The following is a 22,346-nucleotide window of genomic DNA, read 5'->3' as shown; positions in this document are numbered from 1 at the left end:
ATAAGATGTGATGGTTCTGCACAGGTTCTGATGGGCCGGTAACACCTGACAGAACACCTGAAGGATCCCGAAGGACCTGTAATTCAAGCCATGTAGCATCTACATGGTCTACCTCTCAAGATGGAGGAGCAGCTGCAGCAGCAGAACATCAGTGGGGTGAGGAGAAGCCTAAAAACTATCGCAGGCTTCAAAATGCTCCGCTAACAGGCTGAGGGGACCTGAACTGGGTCAAAGATCAGCCCAGGTGAGAAAGAAGCTGAGGAGGATCAAGGTGAAAAAGCTGCTGGAACAGACAGCATCAGCTCCAGGATCCTGAAGTCTCTGTCTGGACTTATGAAGCAGGTCTTCAACCTGAGCCTCAGAGATCTGGTAGACCTCCAATGTGGTACCAGTGCAAAAGACATTTCACACCAGGGAACTCAGCAGCTACAGGCCGGTGGCTCTCACATCCCATCTGATGAAGACCCTGGAGAGACTGGTTCTGGAACACCTCCACGGTGGGACCCTCCATGGATCCACTGCAGTTCTCCTACCAGCCTGGCATCGGAGTGGAAGACGTGGTTATCTTCGCTGCACCGTGCTCTGGCTCACCTGGAGAACCACTGAGAGAATCATGGTTTTATTTCTCCAGTTCCTTCAACACCATCCAGCCATAGCTCCTGAAAGCCAACCTGGAGAGGGCTGGGTGGACCTTCATCTGGCAGACTGGATTCTACACAAACCGGTCCCAGTTTGTGAGACCCGGGACTGTGTCTGACCAGGTGTTGGTCCCATTGCTCTTCACCCTTTACACTGCAGACTTCAGACACAACACAGACCACGATACAGGGCGGAGCAGGTCTATCTTCTGAGGAGACTGTTGTCTTTTGGAGTAAAGGGGGTGCTTCTGAGGCAAATTCTCAGATTTCTGTGGACTATAACCTGATCAGTGATGGCTCATCTGTTGTAGAGACGTCCATGGTGGACGGGACTCCTGCCTTTCTGACCAAATCACATAATTTTTGTTTTTTAGCAATTAAGAACAGATTAAGGTTGGTAAAGTCCTGCTGGGTTTCATAAAAACCATGTTCGTATAAGATTATGTCATCAGCATAGAAACAAACTCAGGCACGCCTGAGGAGTCGCAGACATGACTCACCTGAGGAGATGTAGGATGAGGACAGGTCCAGGGAGCAGGGCCGCTCAGGTCTCCTGGTTTTTGTCTGTCTCTCCTGGGACTTCATCGGACCTGGTTCTACAAGTCCACTCTGTAGTCCTGCAGGTTCTGGAGGTCCTGCAGGTTCTAGACGTGAACCTTCTGTGGGAGAAGACTCCAAAGCTTCAGTTTGTGTAGTTGGAACCTCCAAAGATAATCCTGGATGAGATGCTGGAGATTCTGGAGATGGTTTCTGAGGGAGGGTCCATGTGTCCGAACCTGAAGCATCCAGGTTCTGGTCCTGTGAGGTCTGGGTTCCTGAAGCTTCTACTCTGCAGTCTGAGAACTCAGTGGTGACTGTGGAGTGGACCAGTGGATCTTCTGGATTCTGGATGAGTACTGGACCCGGAACATCTTCCTGACATAGACTTGAACCTTGGGTTTCAATGAAGGGAGGAGCCTGCAATATGATGGCTTCATCAGATGAAGCTCCACCCACTGAAACAGGACCCAGGATCTTGTGTTCCAGATTTGAGACTGGACCAGTGCCTGGTTCTGGTTCAGGACTGCAGTCTCTCCCGCCCGCCTCTGAGCTCTGCTTCCTTTCAGGCTCATGGACCTTCAGGTCTGATCCCACTGCCAGCCGGTTGTTGTTGTTGTTGGAGACGTTTCCAGCTCGACTGTGGTGACGAAGGTGATGGAGCTGATGAAGATGAGGAGGAGGAGGAGGGTCGCTCTCTGCGGGCAGATGTTCTCTCCTCAGCAGAGGTTCATGTTCATCAGGACTGAAGTTGAGCAGACTCAGGCGGCCGTCTGCTCCTCCTCCCTCCTCCTCTTCCTCCTGAGGTCCAGCAGGGTTGGTTCTTCCTCCTCCCACCATCACATTCGTCACCAGGGTGGGAACACCGGCGCTGCAGCTGCTGGAGGTGGGCGGGGCTTCTCTCCCACTAGCAGCGCTGCTTCTAATGTTCACGTTGTTGGTAACCATGGTAACCGGGTGTGGCTCTGCAGCTGTAGCAACCATCACCATGTTCATCTTGGCGACGCCAGTTTCCACCTGAAAACAAGGAAGATACTGGATCAGAGGTGGGCGTGGTCAAAATGATGTCACAGTTTTTTATCTACAGAAGTGACCATTTGGATATGAGGGCGGAGCTGAATAACGATACCTGAATCATGACTGGACGAAGGTCTTTGAAGCCAAATAAGCAAAAAAGTTGGTTTTCTGTGTAAAATATAAATAAAACCAGAATCTCCTCCAGCCATCTTTTACCCGGTAGAAGATAAAAACATGTCAGAGGATGAAACAGACGTTTCACCATGAGATGAAAATATGAGCTGATACCTGGTACAAACCAGAAACACCTGGAGGAGCATTTAACAACTAACCAGGTTACCTGGTAACAGGTCAGTAACATGACTGGTATAAAAGGAGCATTTCAGAGAGGCAGAGTCTCTCAGAGGGAAAGATGGACAGAGCTTCACCAATCTGAGACAAACTGGATCTAAAACTGTGGAACAATTTCAGAAAAATGTTCCTCAGACTTTGAAGATCCTCCATCTACAGTTAGAATATCATCAGAAGATTCAGAGAATCAGGAGGAATCTCTGTATGCATGGGACCAGGCTGATGCTGGGGATGCTCAGCATTAAAAGCAGACATGATTCTCTACTGGAAACCACTGCATGGACTCAGGAAGACTTCCAGAAACCACTGTCTGTGAACACAGTTCACCCTGAAACCCACAAATGCAGGTTAAAGCTCCATCATGCAGAGAAGAAGCCAGATGTGAACAGGATCCAGAACCAGCTTCTTCCGTCTTCTCTGGACCAAAGGTCATTTAAAATGGTCTGAGGCAAAGTGGAAACCTGGATGAAGATGTGAACTAGTTTGTGGAAAGCATGGACGGCGTGTCCTGCAGACTAAAGAGGAGAGGGAGCATCCAGCTTGTTATCAGTGGACAGGTGAAAAGCTGCATCTCTGATGGGATGGGCAGCTTCCACATCTGTGAAGCTCCATCTGAGCTCATATTTTCCATCACATGGTAAAATGTCTGAGCATGTTTTTCTTTTACTGGGAATAAAAGATGGCTTGATGGGATTTGGTTTCCGAACATTTCGGGGCTGGCTTGTAGACCCCTGCTGCTGTCTGGATGGTGGTGACCAGGACTGGAAACCAGTTTAAATCCTGTCGTACCTGCTGGTGGTTCACCTTGAGCTTCCCGAGTCTGAGTCGGGAACACACTGAGCTGGTCTCCTTGTTTTTAGGGAGCAGGTGGAGACTGGTGGGCCTCTGGGGCAGGTTCAGTTGTTTGGGGAGGGGGTGGATGGAGGAGGGAAGGGCGTCTATGCCTCCCTCCTCCCACAGCTCACCCTGAGCAGCTGACGCCATGATGTTCACCTGGAGGAGAAACAGGAAGGTGTTACAGGGCTCAGCCAGCCGGCGCTGAAGGTCCGGCAGCAGAATTACCTCGGAGCTCTGGTGGAACAGCCGCTTGCTGGTTTGTGGCTCTGATCCGAACTGCTTCTGTGAATGCTCCGTCAGGTTTTCATCTGAGCTCCTCTTCAGGTTCTTATCCACCTGCAGGACCAGAACTTAATGTGAGGAGACAGCTCAGACAAGAAAACCCATCTGACAAGGAGAGGTTCAAACCTCTCTTGGGTCCAGCTTGGTGGCCTCCAGGTCCTCCTCCGTCAGGTAGACTGGAACACCGGGCACGGCGCCACCTGCAGGGCAGATGGAACAGCTACTGCATATTTCACCCCGAGCTAAACGAAACATGAACTTCAATAACTCCAAATCTGGATGGGAACTACTAAGATGTTCCCATTATCAGTTCTGGCTATCGATCTGTTTCTTTATCAATTCCTGACCCAATTTTCTAAGAAGCAAGTATCTACCACACGGATTCACGGTGTCAACAACAATCTGACTCGTTACGCTGAAAAAGAATTAACTTTGAGTTTAGAATCGTTAACTCAGATCAATAATCTTAAATCTGACCTGGATGCCGATCAGAACGGCATCGCTTCCCATAAAACTCTGTAGATGTTCACACGAGATCAACCCGGAACGCAGTAAAATAAACCCGACCCCCCAATGTGGCTGGGATTACCAGGATTTACAGCCTCTGCTGGTCCCCCCTCCCTCTGCCATCCTAGGATCACCTGGTCCCCCCTCCCTCTGCCATCCTGGGATCTCCTGGTCCCCCCTCCCTCTGCCATCACCTGGTCCCCCCCTCCCTCTGCCATCCTGGGATCTCCTGGTCCCCCCTCCCTCTGCCATCACCTGGTCCCCCCTCCCTCTGCCATCCTGGGATCTTCTGGTCCCCCCTCCCTCTGCCATCACCTGGTCCCCCCTCCCTCTGCCATCACCTGGTCCCCCCTCCCTCTACCATCCTGGGATCTCCTGGTCCCCCCTCCCTCTGCCATCACCTGGTCCCCCCCTCCCTCTGCCATCCTGGGATCGCCTGGTCCCCCCTCCCTCTGCCATCACCTGGTCCCCCCTCCCTCTACCATCGTAGGATCACCTGGTCCCCCTCCCTCTGCCATCCTGGGATCACCTGGTCCCCCCTCCCTCTGCCATCCTGGGACCTCCTGGTCCCCCCTCCCTCTGCCATCACCTGGTCCCCCCTCCCTCTGCCATCCTGGGATCACCTGGTCCCCCCTCCCTCTGCCATCACCTGGTCCCCCCTCCCTCTGCCATCACCTGGTCCCCCCTCCCTCTGCCATCCTGGGATCTCCTGGTCCTACGCCTAGACGCTGCAGTACATGAAAACCTCTGCTGACCAGACTGGTTTCATTTCCAGCCGACATTCATACAGAAACATCCGCTGGTGGTAAACGTAATTTCCTCTCCTGCGTCCAGCGCTGAGGTGGTTACTTGGATACTTATTTACATGTTTGAAGAAAGGCAGTTATGGCCCTAACTTTATTTCAGGGATGAAACTCTTGTTCACCTCATCCGAAGCCTCTGCCATGACGAACGGGCGGCGCTGACGGTATTCCAGCTGTCAGGAGGAACTCGCCAGGGCTGCTATTTGCCACAGAGCCCTTATCTGTCACTCTCAACACGTTAGCATCAATTAGTGGAATTCAGGGGGAGGGATGGAGCATAGAGGCTCTCTGTACGCAGATGATTTATTAATATTTGTATCGGAAGTGCTGGCCTTATAATCCATGCTTTGAGGAAACTTGGGGCTTTTTCTGGATAAAAATTGAACTTCAGTAAAAGTGAATGTTATCCTGTTAATGACCCGGCTCTTCAAATACAAGATGTTGATCCACCATTCTCAATGTCAAAAACTGGCTTTAATATGTGGGCATTCATATTACAAGAGACGTGCAGCCACTTAACCAGGAAAACGTCTGTCCGCTACCTTAAAAAACCTAAATTAGACCTAAATAAATGGAAATGACTTCACCTTTCCTCAGCAGGGAAAGTCAGCTGTGTTGTATGAATGAATGAACCGAGTGGTGCAGGTCGTCCTTCTTAAATATGAATGAACGACCTCTCAGCCCTGTACCACACCAGAGTCCGAAGCAAGGCTCGTCCAGTCCTTGTGGATCAGAGCCGCCCCTTGGCTCACAAGTCCCTGCTCCCATCAGGGTGCAGGACCAGTCTTTCATGATATCTATAGTAGTTTGTGTGAGTGTGCAATGACTGTTTTTACTTTTTCCTTAAACCTTGAAGTCACCTGTAATGTCCATTAAATAGGACTTCAACCACTCAAGCATGGTTTCCTGATGGCTTTATTCCAGCCATAGAGGAGCATTATTTTTCTTCTTTTCACACACACATAGAACTTTCTGCTCACTGGTTGATCTTTGGCTGCTCCTGATTGGACGTTACCGTCAATCTAAGCTCTCTGATTGGTGGAAAGTCTGACAGGAAGTGGCTTAATCATCATGTCCAGGTCTAAATAGAGGTCTCTTAGCAACATAGTAGTGATGGTGATGTTTTTATGGTGAAATGTGATAAATAATGCTGTTATCATGGATCATGGTGGATTTACCAGATAGAGTCTCTGAATAAAACTACATTTAGTGGCTGGATTGTAAACCTCCTGGACGGGATAGAAATGTCTGGAAAACGTCCGTAGATCAGCTAAAGGGTAAAATATCCATCACATTTACCCCACAGAGAGACACACCACCTCTGCTGGTGGACCTCGGGGAGACCTGATGGAGGTTTAAGGGTTAAGTTGGTCACTGATAAAGTATTTCTGTTACCGGTGTGTTGACATTCAGGGATGGTGCTGAAGACAGCAGCTGGCGGCAGGATGGAGGAGGTCCCCATGGTGCAGTCTGAAGAGGACGAGCGAGCCTGAGTCGGACAGAGGTCTGGTGAGCGAGAGAGTCAAGTCTCAAACTTTTCACTGACGTTGGCTGAACTTCTACCTGCTGACGCTCATAGTTGATGGAGTTCCTGTTCCTTTCGCTACCTTCTGCTCCACCTGAGCCCGTCTTGAGAACTGGCTCTCCCTGGAGATTTTTTACCACGCCCACTTGAAGATCCTCTATATAGGGGGAGGCGGAGCCTACCTGAGAGGACCACCGGCTGTGAGACAGATTCCTGAGGGACAGAAACGAGAAGATGACAGTTACTGGTGTTTAAACCAGCAGTGCTTTGTTTACTCTGCCGAAGATGTGCTGAAATGTCTAAACGTTAGGAATGACACCTGAGTCATATGCAAACAATCTGAAGATTATTAACATTTTATGTAACTTCCAGGTGTTAATTACCTTCTGCCAGACTCGCAGTGTGTGAAACAACCAAGGATTCCCAGCTTTTCCAAGCGACCCATTAGGCCCTTATCTGCTATAGCTTGAATGGGGAACTGAACTCCAGCTCCGTCCACTTGGCTATTTATGTTTGCACCAAGTCAAAACAGGGGCTAATAATAATAATAATAATAATAATAATAATAATAATAATTTCTATTTTCTATTTCTGAATAGATATAGTAGTTTGGGGAGTAAATTCATCTTTACTGCACTTACCCTGGAGCTAATGCCTACGAAGGGGACCGGGTTCCATCGGTGTAGATCGCTTTTTATCCTCGAAGATACTGGTTCATAGTTTGCCTGGAAGGGCCTGGAGAGGTCCCCAGTCAGGAGAATTCCTAAATACTTAATTTGCTCATTATCCCAATCTAACTCAAATTTCTTATGTAAAGTCGCGAGAGATAATTAGGGGTCATCACCTGAGTTTTTGAAACATTGACTTTATAGCCTGAAAGCTTCCCAAAGTCTAACAAAATGGACATCAGTTCATTGAACGACCCCTCCGGCTCCCCTCCGGCTCCCCCAGGCAAACCAAGACGTCGTCAGCAAACGTTGCTGCTCCGTGTCCTGACGTTGTGATACCCTTAATATTTTGATTTTGTCTAACTGATTGACCTAGTGTTGCTATAGATGCAAAATTGTGCATCCTTGCCTGCACCCTCGTTCCAAAACAAAGTCCCCGTTGATCTTAATGTGGGCTGATGGACTGTCATACAAAGCCTGGATGACTCTAATAAACTTATCCTGAAAGCCAAACGTCCCTAATGCCTTGTACAGGAATGTCCATCTAACAGAGTCGAAAGCTTTCTCAGCATCCAGGCTGACTGGGACTGATTCAGTTTTGTGTTTTTGTATTAAAGTGTGTGGTATTCTTCTGTCAGTGCGAATAAAGCCAGTCTGGTCTGGATTAATGAGGCCAGGAAGCAGTTTCTCTAGTCTCTTATAATCCAAACTGAGGGCACTGATTGGACGATAATTCCCGCATTCTTGTCTATCTTTCACCTCTTTTGGAATAACTGAAATCGTTGCCTCCTTCCAAGAGGGGGGGTTACTCCGTCCTGTAGAGTGTAGTTAGCATTGATGTCGGGACCGGTTCCGACCTCAAGCCGCGGTACCACTGGAGTTGAAGTCGCCTGGTCCGACTGCCTTTCCTGGTTTTATTCTGGAGCTGCATTAATTTCCTCCACTGATATCGGTTTTATTAAATCCTCATTTTGAGAGTCTGAGAGTGAAGTTCGGTCTGAAGAGCCGAGAAACGTCTCGCTGTTTTCCTCTGCAGCGCTGGGTTGGGAGTACAAATCCTGTAAGAAATTCTCAAAGCTTCCCTGAATCTTTTCCAATTTCATTTCTAAATTATTAGTTTTAGGAAAATTAAATTCTTCTGGGCCTCCTGTGTGTAGATATCATTAATTTCACCTTATTTCTTATTTTCCTGTTTTAAAGTGGGATTTGGGTTGTTTCTATCTTCCTGTTTAAACTTTAAATTTCCCTGTAGATGTGCTCATTTTTGTCCTTTTATTTTCTTTAGATGGGAAAAGATGGCAATTAGTTTACCTCTCATTTCCGCTTTAAGTGTACAGCTTTAAGCTGGCAGTACGTCCTCTGTGTCATTAGTTTCTAAAAATTCATTGATGTCTTTCTTAATTTTTATCACCGGATCATTAAGTAAATGTGAGTTAAATTGTAAATGTGTTTCGTTTAGAAATAAGACAATGGTCTGATAAATCTCTTGTTAGTATATCATACTCTGTAGTCCTAAATTTATCCACCTTAAACATGAAAAGTAGTCCAGCCTAGCATAGACCGAATGAACCTGAACAACAGATGCCACACATCTATTATCCCCATTTCTAGCATATAGAAGTTAACTTTCCTCGCGACTGGATTGGACTGATTAGTCGATTTTGGGGTCAATCCTAAAATTAAAGTCCCCCCCACACACAACTGTCTCCTGAGAGTCCACCATTAAATCAAATATATTTCTATAGAATAGCCAGTCCCTCCCCGGTGATTACTGCCCCCCCTATCCTTCCTGTAATTCACAAATCTGCCGTCATCGTCCCTAAATTCTGAAATATGTTCATAGTTTAGTGCACCTGAGATACGTGTAGCCTTGTGATTAGATTTGGCCGAAGAGAAGAAAACATATTTAAAACCTTTTCTTTTCAGCCTGGAATGATCTGCTTGGTTCAAACGTGTCTCCTGAAGTAAAGCAATCTGAGCTTTTTCTTTCTTTAGTTTAGAAAATATCTTACTTATCTTAATCAAAACCCCGTTCACATGAAAAGATATCGTTTTCACTGACCACAGCAGCTGGAAAAATCCCCTTAGAATGACAAAAACAATAAAATTAAAAAGTGAACCGAAACGTTTAGGGCACAACTGAACCAGCTGCTGTCCAGACTTCAGTGATTGTTTACCACTGTTTCCCTCAGAGGCTGCAGGATTACCTCTTCTGACTCTCGGAGTTAGGGGCCGTCCTACAGAGGATCCCCGCCCCCCTTTTAGCTTGACGAAGAATATTTCACCATGAAGTCAACCGCTTCACCTTTTATCAGTTCTCCTAGCATCTGTAACTTGCAGCTTCTCCTTCTATCTAGGGCCAGATGATATGACCAAAACTTTTATCATGATATATTTCTTAATTTCGGTCGATACGATATAATTCCGATATATCGATATAAACAATATAAAAGCAGAAAAACTGGCAAAAATTCCACAACAGATGCTGTAAAACTAAAAATTATTTTGCCAAGTCTATGAAACTCCTCCAATATAACATGTTAGAAATAAAACCTATACAACAAAATAATGTTAACCTTTTATTTGCATTTAGCAAGGCTAAATTATCATCAAAGGTCAAATAAAACTTTTACCTTTCTCAATATTAATATCTTTAAGTTTAAATTACAACACAGGCTTGTTATGTTATTCTTAAAGACTTAAACAACGGTGCTTCAACCAGGCTTCAAAATAAGAACTTCTACAATAAACAGAAAAAACAAGTGAGCAGCAACTGGTGCTTCAGCTTGTGACTCAGCATATTCTGACTTCATTAATAGACATTACTCTGATAGTACGCCAGCGCGGGATCCTCCAGCAGCAGATTCGTACGTTTCATTTCCAGCCTGGTGATGAAACAGCTGATCTACTCTGAATGCAGCTGCGTGAGGATCGAGCCTCGCACCAGTGCTTCTGGATGGAGAAGGAGTCTGCACGGCAACCACGTAAACTATATTAATTTATGTCAGTCTCCAATAATACCAGAAAAAGTCACTAGATCTGTCGCTAGTTGCTTAAAATAAAAAAAAAAGAACAAAGTTGCTAGAGGGAAGTTAAACCCACTAAATATAGCGACAAAGTCGCTAAGTTGGCGACACTGAGCCAAACCACTTCTGTACCACCGCGTTAGTCTTTCCTCCCATCAACTATGTCGTCTCCTTTCTCTTCGCTTGTAGAAGCTTCTTCATTCACGTTTGCATTGCGGTCATGAGCACTCATATGGTAGCTACAACCTGCCGCGTTGGAGCTTAGCCTAGTCTAGCCTTCTACCTCGCGCTGAGCACAGCCAACTGCTCATAGGTCGGGTTCATAGGTCGGGTTCATAGGTCGGGCTCATAGGTTGGGTTCATAGGTTGGGCTCATAGGTCGGGTTCATAGGTTGGGTTCATAGGTCGGGTTCATAGGTCGGGCTCATAGGTCGGGTTCATAGGTCGGGTTCATAGGTCGGGCTCATAGGTTGGGTTTATAGGTCGGGCTCATAGGTCGGGTTCATAGGTTGGGTTCATAGGTCGGGTTCATACGTTCAAGTATGGGGGAGACATGCAAAGACACATGAACGTGTGCTGATGGTTTCTATTCTTATCTACTGAGATAGATTAATACAGTGGATGCCACAACGTTTACAGGTGGGGTTAAGTAAGGAGTAAACAAAGTAAAATCAAGTTTACAGGTGGGGTTAAGTAAGGAGTAAAGAAAGTAAAATCAAGTTTACAGGTGGGGTTAAGTAAGGAGTAAACAAAGTAAAACCAAGTTTACAGGTAGGGTTAAGTAAGGAGTAAACAAAGTAAAACCAAGTTTACAGGTAGGGTTAAGTAAGGAGTAAACAAAGTAAAATCAAGTTTACAGGTGGGGTTAAGTAAGGAGTAAACAAAGTAAAACCAAGTTTACAGGTGGGGTTAAGTAAGGAGTAAACAAAGTAAAACCAAGTTTACAGGTGGGGTTAAGTAAGGAGTAAACAAAGTAAAACCAAGTTTACAGGTGGGGTTCAGTAAGGCGTAAACAAAGTAAAACCAAGTTTACAGGTGGGGTTAAGTAAGGAGTAAACAAAGTAAAACCAAGTTTACAGGTGGGGTTAAGTAAGGAGTAAACAAAGTAAAACCAAGTTTACAGGTGGGGTTAAGTAAGGAGTAAACAAAGTAAAACCAAGTTTGGAAATTCATTCTGTAAATTTAAGGCAGCAGAAGCTGGAAAGTCCCTACCTACACACCACACACTACCTACACACTACACACTTTCCTACACGCTACCTACACACTACCTACACACTACACACTTTCCTACGCACTACCTACACACTACCTAAACACTACCTTCACACTACCTACACACTACCTACAAACTACCTTCACACTACACACTACCTACACACTACACACTTTCCTACACACTACCTTCACACTACCTACACACTACCTTCACACTTCACACTACCTACACACTACACACTACCTACACACTACCTTCACACTACCTACACACTACCTTCACACTACACACTACCTACACACTACCTTCCCACTACACACTACCTTCACACTACCTACACACTACCTTCACACTACACACTACCTACACACTACACACTACCTTCACACTACCTACACACTACACACTACCTACGCACTACCTACTCACTACCTACACACTACCTTCACACTGTCCTACACACTACATACACACTACCTTCACACTACACACTACCTACACACTACCTACACTACCTACACACTACCTTCACACTACACACTACCTACACACTACACACTATCTACACACTACCTTCACACTACACACTACTTACACACTACCTACACACTACCTTTACAGTACCTTCACACTACACACCCCCTACACACTACCTTCACACTACCTACAGACTACCTTCACACTACCTTCACACAACACACTACCTACACACTACGTTCACACTACACACTACCTACGCACTACCTACAAACTACCTTCACACTACCTTCAAACTACCCTCACACTACACACAACCTACACACTACCTACACACTACCTTCACACTACACACTACCTACGCACTACCTACACACTACCTTCACACTACCTTCACACTACCTACACACTACCTACGCACTACCTACACACTACCTTCACACTACCTTCACACTACACACTACATTCACACTACCTTCACACTACACACTACCTACACACTATACACTACCTTCACACTACCTACACACTACCTTCACACTACACACTACCTACACACTACACACTACCTACACATTACTTCACACTACACACTACCTACACACTACACACTACCTTCACACTACACACTACCTACACACTACCTACACACTATACACTACCTTCACACTACCTACACACTACCTTCACACTACACACTACCTACACACTACACACTACCTACGCACTACCTACACACTACCTTCACACTACCTTCACACTACACACTACCTACACACTACCTACACACTATACACTACCTTCACACTACCTACACACTACCTTCACGCTACCTACACACTACCTACACACTACACACTCCCTACACACTACCTTCACACTACCTTCACACTACACATTACCTACACACTACCTACACACTACACACTATCTACACACTACCTTCACACTACACACTACCTACACACTACACACTACCTTCACACTACACACTGCCTACACACTACACACTACCTACACACTACACACTACCTACACACTACCTACACACTACCTGCACACTACACACTATCTACACACTACCTACACACTACACACTACCTTCACACTACCTACACACTATCTACACACTACACACTACACACTACCTACACACTACACACTATCTACACACTATGTACACACTACACACTACCTTCACACTACCTACACACTACACACTACCTACACACTACCTTCACACTACACACTACCTACACACTACCTGCACACTACACACTATCTACACACTACCTACACACTACACACTACCTTCACACTACCTACACACTACACACTACCTACACACTATCTACACACTACACACTACCTACGCACTACCTACTCACTACCTACACACTACCTTCACACTGCCTACACACTACCTACACACTACCTACACACTACCTTCACACTACACACTACCTACACACTACACACTACCTACACACTACCTTCACACTACACACTACCTTCACACTACACACTACCTACACACTACCTACACACTACCTACACACAACACACTACCTTAACACTACCTACACACTACACACTACCTACACACTACACACTACCTACACGCTACACACTACCTACACAACATACACTACCTTCACACTACCTACACACTACACACTACCTACACACTACCTACACACTACCTACACACTACCTTCACACTACACACTACCTTCACATTGCCTTCACACTACCTTCACACTACCTACACACTACCTACACACTACCTACGCACTACCTACACACTACCTTCACACTACCTTCACACTACACACTACCTACACACTACACACTACCTACAGACTACCTTCACACTACCTACACACTACACACTACCTACACACTACCTACACACTACCTACACACTACACACTACCTACACATTACTTCACACTACACACTACCTACACACTACACACTACCTTCACACTACACACTACCTACACACTACCTACACACTACACACTACCTTCACACTACCTACACACTACCTTCACACTACAAACTACCTACACACTACACACTACCTACACACTACCTACGCACTACCTACACACTACCTTCACACTACCTTCACACTACACACTACCTACACACTACCTACACACTATACACTACCTTCACACTACCTACACACTACCTTCACACTACCTACACACTACCTACACACTACCTTCACACTACCTACACACTACCTTCACACTACCTTCACACTACACATTACCTACACACTACCTACACACTATACACTACCTTCACACTACCTACACACTACCTTCACACTACACACTACCTACACACTACCTACACACTATACACTACCTTCACACTACCTACACACTACCTTCACACTACACACTACCTACACACTACACACTACCTTCACACTACACACTGCCTACACACTACACACTACCTACACACTACCTACACACTACACACTACCTACACACTACCTACACACTACCTGCACACTACACACTATCTACACACTACCTTCACACTACACACTACCTACACACTACACACTACCTTCACACTACACACTGCCTACACACTACACACTACCTACACACTACACACTACACACTACCTACACACTACCTACACACTACCTGCACACTACACACTATCTACACACTACCTACACACTACACACTACCTTCACACTACCTACACACTATCTACACACTACACACTACCTACACACTACACACTACCTACACACTACCTACACACTACACACTATCTACACACTATGTACACACTACACACTACCTTCACACTACCTACACACTACACACTACCTACACACTACACACAACCTACACACTACCTGCACACTACACACTATCTACACACTACCTACACACTACACACTACCTACACACTACACACTACCTACACACTATCTACACACTACCTACACACTACCTACACACTACCTTCACACTACACACTACCTACACACTACACACTACCTACACACTACCTTCACACTACACACTACCTTCACACTACACACTACCTACACACTACCTACACACAACACACTACCTTAACACTACCTACACACTACACACTACCTACACACTACACACTACCTACACCCTACCTAGACACTACACACTATCTACACACTACCTACACACTACCTACACACTACACACTACCTACACACTACCTTCACACTACACACTACCTTCACACTGCCTTCACACTACCTTCACACTACCTACACACTACCTACACACTACCTACGCACTACCTACACACTACCTTCACACTACCTTCACACTACACACTACCTACACACTACACACTACCTACAGACTACCTACACACTACCTACACACTACACACTACCTACACACTACCTACACACTACACACTACCTACGCACTACCTACACACTACCTTCACACTACACACTACCTACACACTACACACTACCTACACACTACACACTACCTACACACTACACACTACCTACACACTACCTACACACTACCTACACACTACCTTCACACTACACACTACCTACACACTACACACTACCTACACACTACCTTCACACTACACACTACCTTCACACTACCTACACACTACCTACACACAACACACTACCTTAACACTACCTACACACTACACACTACCTACACACTACACACTACCTACACCCTACCTACACACTACACACTATCTACACACTACCTACACACTACCTACACACTACACACTACCTACACACTACCTTCACACTACACACTACCTTCACACTGCCTTCACACTACCTTCACACTACCTACACACTACCTACGCACTACCTACGCACTACCTACACACTACCTTCACACTACCTTCACACTACACACTACCTACACACTACACACTACCTACAGACTACCTACACACTACCTACACACTACACACTACCTACACACTACCTACACACTACACACTACCTACGCACTACCTACACACTACCTACACACTACCTTCACACTACACACTACCTACACACTACACACTACCTACACACTACCTTCACACTACACACTACCTACACACTATACACTACCTTCACACTACCTACACACTACCTACACACTACACACTACCTACACACTACCTTCACACTACACACTACCTACATACTATACACTACCTTCACACTACCTACACACTACACACTACCTTAACACTACCTACACACTACCTACACACTACCCACTACCTACACACTACCTACACACTACACACTACCTTCACACTACCTACACACTACCTACACACTACCTTCACACTACACACTACCTACACACTACCTACACACTATACACTAGCTTCACACTACCTACACACTACCTTCACACTACCTTCACACTACACACTACCTACACACTACCTACACACTATACACTACCTTCGCACTACCTACACACTACCTTCACACTACACACTACCTACACACTACACACTACCTACACACTACCTTCACACTACACACTACCTACACACTACACACTACCTTCACACTACACACTACCTACACACTACCTTCACACTACCTTCACACTACCTACACACTACACACTACCTTCACACTACACACTACCTACACACTACCTACACACTATACACTACCTTCACACTACCTACACACTACCTTCACACTACACACTACCTACACACTACACACTACCTACACACTACACATTACCTTCACACTACACACTACCTACACACTACCTACACACTATACACTACCTTCACACTACCTACACACTACCTTCACACTACACACTACCTACACACTACACACTACCTTCACACTACACACTACCTTCACACTACACACTACCTTCACACTACACAGTACCTACACACTACACACTACCTACACACTACCTTCACACTACACACTACCTACACACTACACATTACCTTCACACTACACACTACCTACACACTACCTACACACTATACACTACCTTTACACTACCTTCACACTATACACTACCTACACACTACACACTACCTACACACTACCTTCACACTACACACTACCTACACACTACACACTACCTTCACACTACACACTACCTTCACACTACCTTCACACTACACACTACCTACACACTACACACTACCTACACACTACCTTCACACTACACACTACCTTCACACTACACACTACACATTACCTTCACACTACACACTACCTACACACTACCTACACACTATACACTACCTTTACACTACCTTCACACTATACACTACCTACACACTACACACTACCTACACACTACCTTCACACTACACACTACCTACACACTACACATTACCTTCACACTACACACTACCTACACACTACCTACACACTATACACTACCTTTACACTACCTTCACACTATACACTACCTACACACTACACACTACCTACACACTACCTTCACACTACACACTACCTACACACTACACACTACCTTCACACTACACACTACCTTCACACTACCTTCACACTATACACTACCTACACACTACACACTACCTACACACTACCTTCACACTACACACTACCTACACACTACACACTACCTTCACACTACACACTACCTTCACACTACCTACACACTACACATTACCTTCACACTACACACTACCTACACACTACCTACACACTATACACTACCTTTACACTACCTTCACACTACACACTACCTTCACACTACCTTCACACTACACACTACCTTCACACTACACACTACCTTCACACTACACACTACCTTCCAGTGCACTCATGTAAGTGTGCGGTTTGAGACCCAAATATTCTTTTCTTTTAGGATCGTTAGCGCTCTGCACACTCCCTCCTCATGGCCATGATCTCCGGGGATAATCGTGGTCAAGGTTTATCTTGTTGCCCCTCCACATAAAACCTTTCTTCTCCCGCGTCAGTTCAAGAACTTCTTTGACAGTAAAGCACAGCAATTTTACCAGGATTGATCTCGTTTGGGAACCTCCCGGATTGCTCCTGATGGGTCGTGGTTAGCGCCTTGCATTGCAGTTTCTGCCATCAGTGTGTGAATGTGTGTGTGAGTGGGTAAATGTGATGTATGATGTAAAGCGCTTTGGGTATCATCCCAGGTACAGTAAAGCGCTGTATTAAAATGGACCGTTTACCATTTGAAGATGGGAGGTTGAGATTCTCCTGGAAAAACTTCTCCACAAAATGGGACATAGATGGAGACCCTGATTCCTCTCCCTCCTCGAGTAGGCCTCCAGTGATGTCAGTTTTAATCAAAGCTTTTCCTGCATCATTATCATCTCTGTGTTTTGGAGTATGTCCTCATGTTTGGCAGTCCTGGTTTCCGCTTCGTTGAGCCCCACGTTTGTTTCCGCCATCTCTCCCCTGATTTCCTGCAGCTGTGTTTTCATATCCTTTCGAAAGTCTTTCCCCTCTTTCCTGACACCTCTCAGTTTTTTCAGTATCACCGGCAGGCTCACCAAATCGTCCTCAGACTTGGCATCAACCTAGCTAGAGGCGGGGAGGTGCCCCGGCCTGCCCCGGGAGGGCTAGCATTAGCTTCTTCTGTAAGCTAGTTAATTCACTTTTTGGGGCAATTTTAATTAAAATTTGCCGAGATGGTCCACGCCCCCTACCAGTCCTCCATAACATCTGGTCCACGCCCCCTACCACTCCTCCATAACATCTGGTCCACGCCCCCTACCACTCCTCCATAACATCTGGTCCACGCCCCCTACCAGTCCTCCATAACAACTGGTCCATGTCCCCTACCACTCCTCCATAACATCTGGTCCACGCCCCCTATCAGTCTGCCGTAACAACTCGTCCACGCCCCCTACCAGTCCACTGTAACAACTGGTCCATGCTCCCTTTCAGTCCGCCGTACCTGTGGTTGCGTACCTGTGGTTTTGTATTGTGTACCTGTGGTTGCGTACCTGTGATTTTGTATTGTGTACCTGTGGTTGCGTACCTGTGGTTTTGTATTGTGTACCTGTGGTTGCGTAGTGCTGTGTGGATACTCAGCAGTGTGAGCTCAGCCAGTCTTTCCTCTGCACACTGAGCTGTAAGTCGAGCTTCAGCATCTTGATCCCAGCAGTCCTCCATCGTTTCCTTGAGGGATCGCAACACCTAAAACGTTGAAAAATTGTTGCTATGGTTATGGGACACAACATAGTTGAATCACAGATTGTGAGGAGCTTTTCTTGTTTTCATCTGTTTTAAAGCAGATAAAGACTTTGTTCGGGTTTGTTCTGTCCTGAGAGACTAAATACTGACCAGGATGTTCTCCTTCCACTCTTCAGGGAACTTGGGTCTATATTTCTCTCTGACCACCAGGGTCTGCATGTCCTCAATGCTCGGATGGTTCCCCAGTTCTGCCTGGAACGCCAGCTGGTATTCTGGAACTGCTTCACCTGAATGGCATAAAAACACCCAAACGTACCTGTGTTTCAGCTGTTTTGTGGTCTGAAGGTGTGATCATAGCTGCTGTTTACTGAGTTTTGATGGAGCGCTCATAAACAACTAAAACAGACGGACGTTAAACAACAGTGTCAGTCTAGATTGAAAGGAACAGTTCCAACTTTAATACACGTGTGTAGGTGTTAGGTGTATTTTGTGCCTGTTGTGTTACCTGGGAAGAGGTCGGGGCACCTCCTGAAACTCTCCCAGTACAGCAGACCCAACGCGTAAACGTCCACCTGCTTCAGCGCAGTTTCACAGTCTCTGAGGTTCAGAGCTCCACCCAGGACCTCCGGAGACATGTAGCGCACCGTTCCCACCTGCACACACAAACCATTAGCTCCGCCCAGTCCCCGCCTGCACACATAAACCGCTAGCTCCGCCCAGTCCCCGCCTGCACACATAAACCGCTAGCTCCGCCCAGTCCCCGCCTGCACACATAAACCGCTAGCTCCGCCCATCCCCGCCTGCACACACAAACCATTAGCTCCGCCCAGTCCCCGCCTGCACACACAAACTGTTAGCTCCGCCCAGTCTCCGCCTCCACACATAAACCGCTAGCTCCGCCCATCCCCGCCTGCACATACAAACCGTTAGCTCAGCCCAGTCCCCGCCTGCACACACAAACCGTTAGCTCCGCCCAGTCCCCCCCTGCACACACAAACCATTAGCTCCGCCCATCCCCGCCTGCACACACAAACCGTTAGCTCCGCCCAGTCCCCCCCTGCACACACAAACCATTAGCTCCGCCCATCCCCGCCTGCACACACAAACCGTTAGCTCCGCCCAGTCCCCGCCTGCACACACAAACCGTTAGCTCCACCCAGGACCTCCGGAGACATGTAGCGCACCGTTCCCACCTGCACACACAAACCATTAGCTCCGCCCAGTCCCCGCCTGCACACAGAAACCATTAGCTCCGCCCATCCCCGCCTGCACACACAAACCGCTAGCTCTGCCCAGTACCCGCCTGCACACACAAACCGCTAGCTCCGCCCATCCCCACCTGCACACAGAAAGCGTTAGCTCCGCCCATCCCCGCCTGTACACATAAACCGTTAGCTCCGCCCATCCCCGCCTGCACACATAAACCGTTAGCTCCGCCCATCCCTGCCTGCACACATAAACCGATAGCTCCGCCCAGTCCCCGCCTGCACATATAAACATATTAGCTTTGCCTCCTGCTTTTTTTACACCTGCTCCACCTTCCTGAGGTGCAGGTTGCATCCAGATGTTTCATCATAGCTCCAATCATGTGACCTGACCTCAGATATGGCCATGGTTTCATCGTCTCCTGGGCGACAGGGCCTGGTTCCCGTCAGCCTCATGGACAGACCAAAATCAGTGAGGACACAGGACAGATCGGCTCGAACCAGGACATTCCTGCTGGTCAGGTCTCTGTGGGCCACCGCTGGTTTGTACTGGTCTGAGTGGAAACAGAGAGCAGCTGGCATTCAAAACTAGTCAAACCACTATCACCCTGAAGAAAGACATCAGCAATGATCTTAGAGGAGCAACTGCTGCTGGCTGTTAGTCTGGGAGCTAATCCAGTCATTTCCAGACCGCCTGGAGTCCTTCATCCTACAGAGAGAAAGACTGTTTACAAGAGGAGAGTGGACGTCCCAGCAGGTTCAGACCAAGAAAGCCCCAGATGTCCATCTCAGCCCCTCCAGGCCTCAGTTACTGAACCAGTACGGCGGGTTGGGAAGGTTGAAGGGGAAAGAAAGAACACGGCAGCACGGCTCAGGCTGGCAAAGCTGGACAAGTTCTGACGCAGGATCCAGACTGGCTGGAGGGGAGGAGGTCTCAGTGGTCCAGTCAGAGTCCAGACCTCATCCTAACTGAGATGCTGTGGTGGGACCTCAGAAGAAAAGTGGAGCAGAATTCCTCCACAACCATGAGAGTGACTGATGAAGTCATCCAGGAAACCATGACTGGACCTTCCAGCTGACAGAAGCCTTCTTACCTCCTCTGTAGAGTTCAGTGTGTAGGAAGGCGAGTCCTCTGGTCACCCCATGAGTCATCCTGCAGCAGGTGGACCAGTCCACCGTGTGCAGAGACAGATACCGAGAGAGACAGCCCTGAAACACAAACAGTTTACACCTCATTATCCTACACTTCACTTTTTGATTGATCACGTCAGACTTTTAGTTTCAGATCTTCAAACTCTTCAAAGTTCAGATTTAATGTCAGAGACAGTTTCAGGACAAATACAGCAGAAAAACAGATGTCCCATGATGCACTGGGCTCCTCTCGGCTCTGTTTATTTTCTCTCCTGACGGGGTCCGTGCTGGCCTGACGTGGTCCGTGCTGGCCTGACGGGGTCCGTGCTGACCTGACGTGGTCCGTGCTGGCCTGACGGGGTCCGTGCTGGCCTGACGGGGTCCGTGCTGGCCTGACGGGGTCCGTGCTGGCCTGACGGGGTCCGTGCTGTGTAAAGAACACGTGGATTTGAAAACACGGACACGACCGCCCCGTCACAGACAAAGTTTCTTGTTTAGGATGAAACGATCAGTACGAACGTTTTTTGTTCTTGTGGCCTCGAGAACAAGAACAAAGTTCTTAACGAGCTTCAGTCGGTGAGGAGGCAGAGTCAGGAGGCCTGCAAAGTTCTGCAGGACTGCTTTCACATCCTAGTCCACGCTCTCTGCCAGCCACATTGAGAGGATGTCGATCAGATCATGGACTGCATCACCAAGAACATTCAGTTCTGTGAAGGTACCACCATCCCAACCAGGACCGTGCGCTGTTCCCAACAACAAGCGACCTGAAGCATCTTCTCCATGAGAAGCAGCGAGCCTTCAAGTCAGGAGGCCGGGAGGCGTTAAAGAGGATTCAGAGGAACTCAAGGTGGGGTGAGGAGGTGTAAGGAGGCCTACAGGAAGACGCTGGGTGGGGATGAGGAGCAGCAGC

General features: G+C 47.1%; 1 protein-coding gene across 5 annotated transcripts in view; it reads right to left on the bottom strand.

The window, feature by feature from the left end:
• The window catches only part of LOC121650711 (bone morphogenetic protein receptor type-2-like), a 47,378-nt gene that overhangs the window by 9,487 nt on the left and 15,545 nt on the right, over positions 1-22,346 (bottom strand). For 4 of the 5 annotated variants that reach the window (XR_006012320.1, XM_042002383.1, XM_042002382.1 and 1 more), the window contains 10 exons: positions 21,400-21,514; positions 20,699-20,859; positions 19,606-19,753; positions 19,251-19,387; positions 18,967-19,103; positions 6,536-6,710; positions 6,368-6,461; positions 3,789-3,862; positions 3,333-3,716; positions 1,139-2,192 (listed from right to left, as the gene is read on the bottom strand). Coding sequence is in view for 4 of the 5 variants with exons in the window: in XM_042002383.1 (XP_041858317.1) it covers positions 1,139-2,192; positions 3,333-3,716; positions 3,789-3,862; positions 6,368-6,461; positions 6,536-6,710; positions 18,967-19,103; positions 19,251-19,387; positions 19,606-19,753; positions 20,699-20,859; positions 21,400-21,514 (2,479 nt within the window). In the remaining variant the exon portion in view is untranslated. The remainder of the gene's footprint in view (positions 1-1,138; positions 2,193-3,332; positions 3,717-3,788; positions 3,863-6,367; positions 6,462-6,535; positions 6,711-18,966; positions 19,104-19,250; positions 19,388-19,605; positions 19,754-20,698; positions 20,860-21,399; positions 21,515-22,346) is intronic. The other variant, XM_042002384.1, reaches the window with a different exon arrangement.

The sequence above is a fragment of the Melanotaenia boesemani genome, chromosome 12 (genome assembly GCF_017639745.1).
Source record: "Melanotaenia boesemani isolate fMelBoe1 chromosome 12, fMelBoe1.pri, whole genome shotgun sequence".
In the NCBI taxonomy this organism is placed as follows: domain Eukaryota; kingdom Metazoa; phylum Chordata; class Actinopteri; order Atheriniformes; family Melanotaeniidae; genus Melanotaenia; species Melanotaenia boesemani.
Note: the sequence above shows the minus strand (reverse complement) of the source record. Positions and strands in the feature narration are given on the sequence as shown.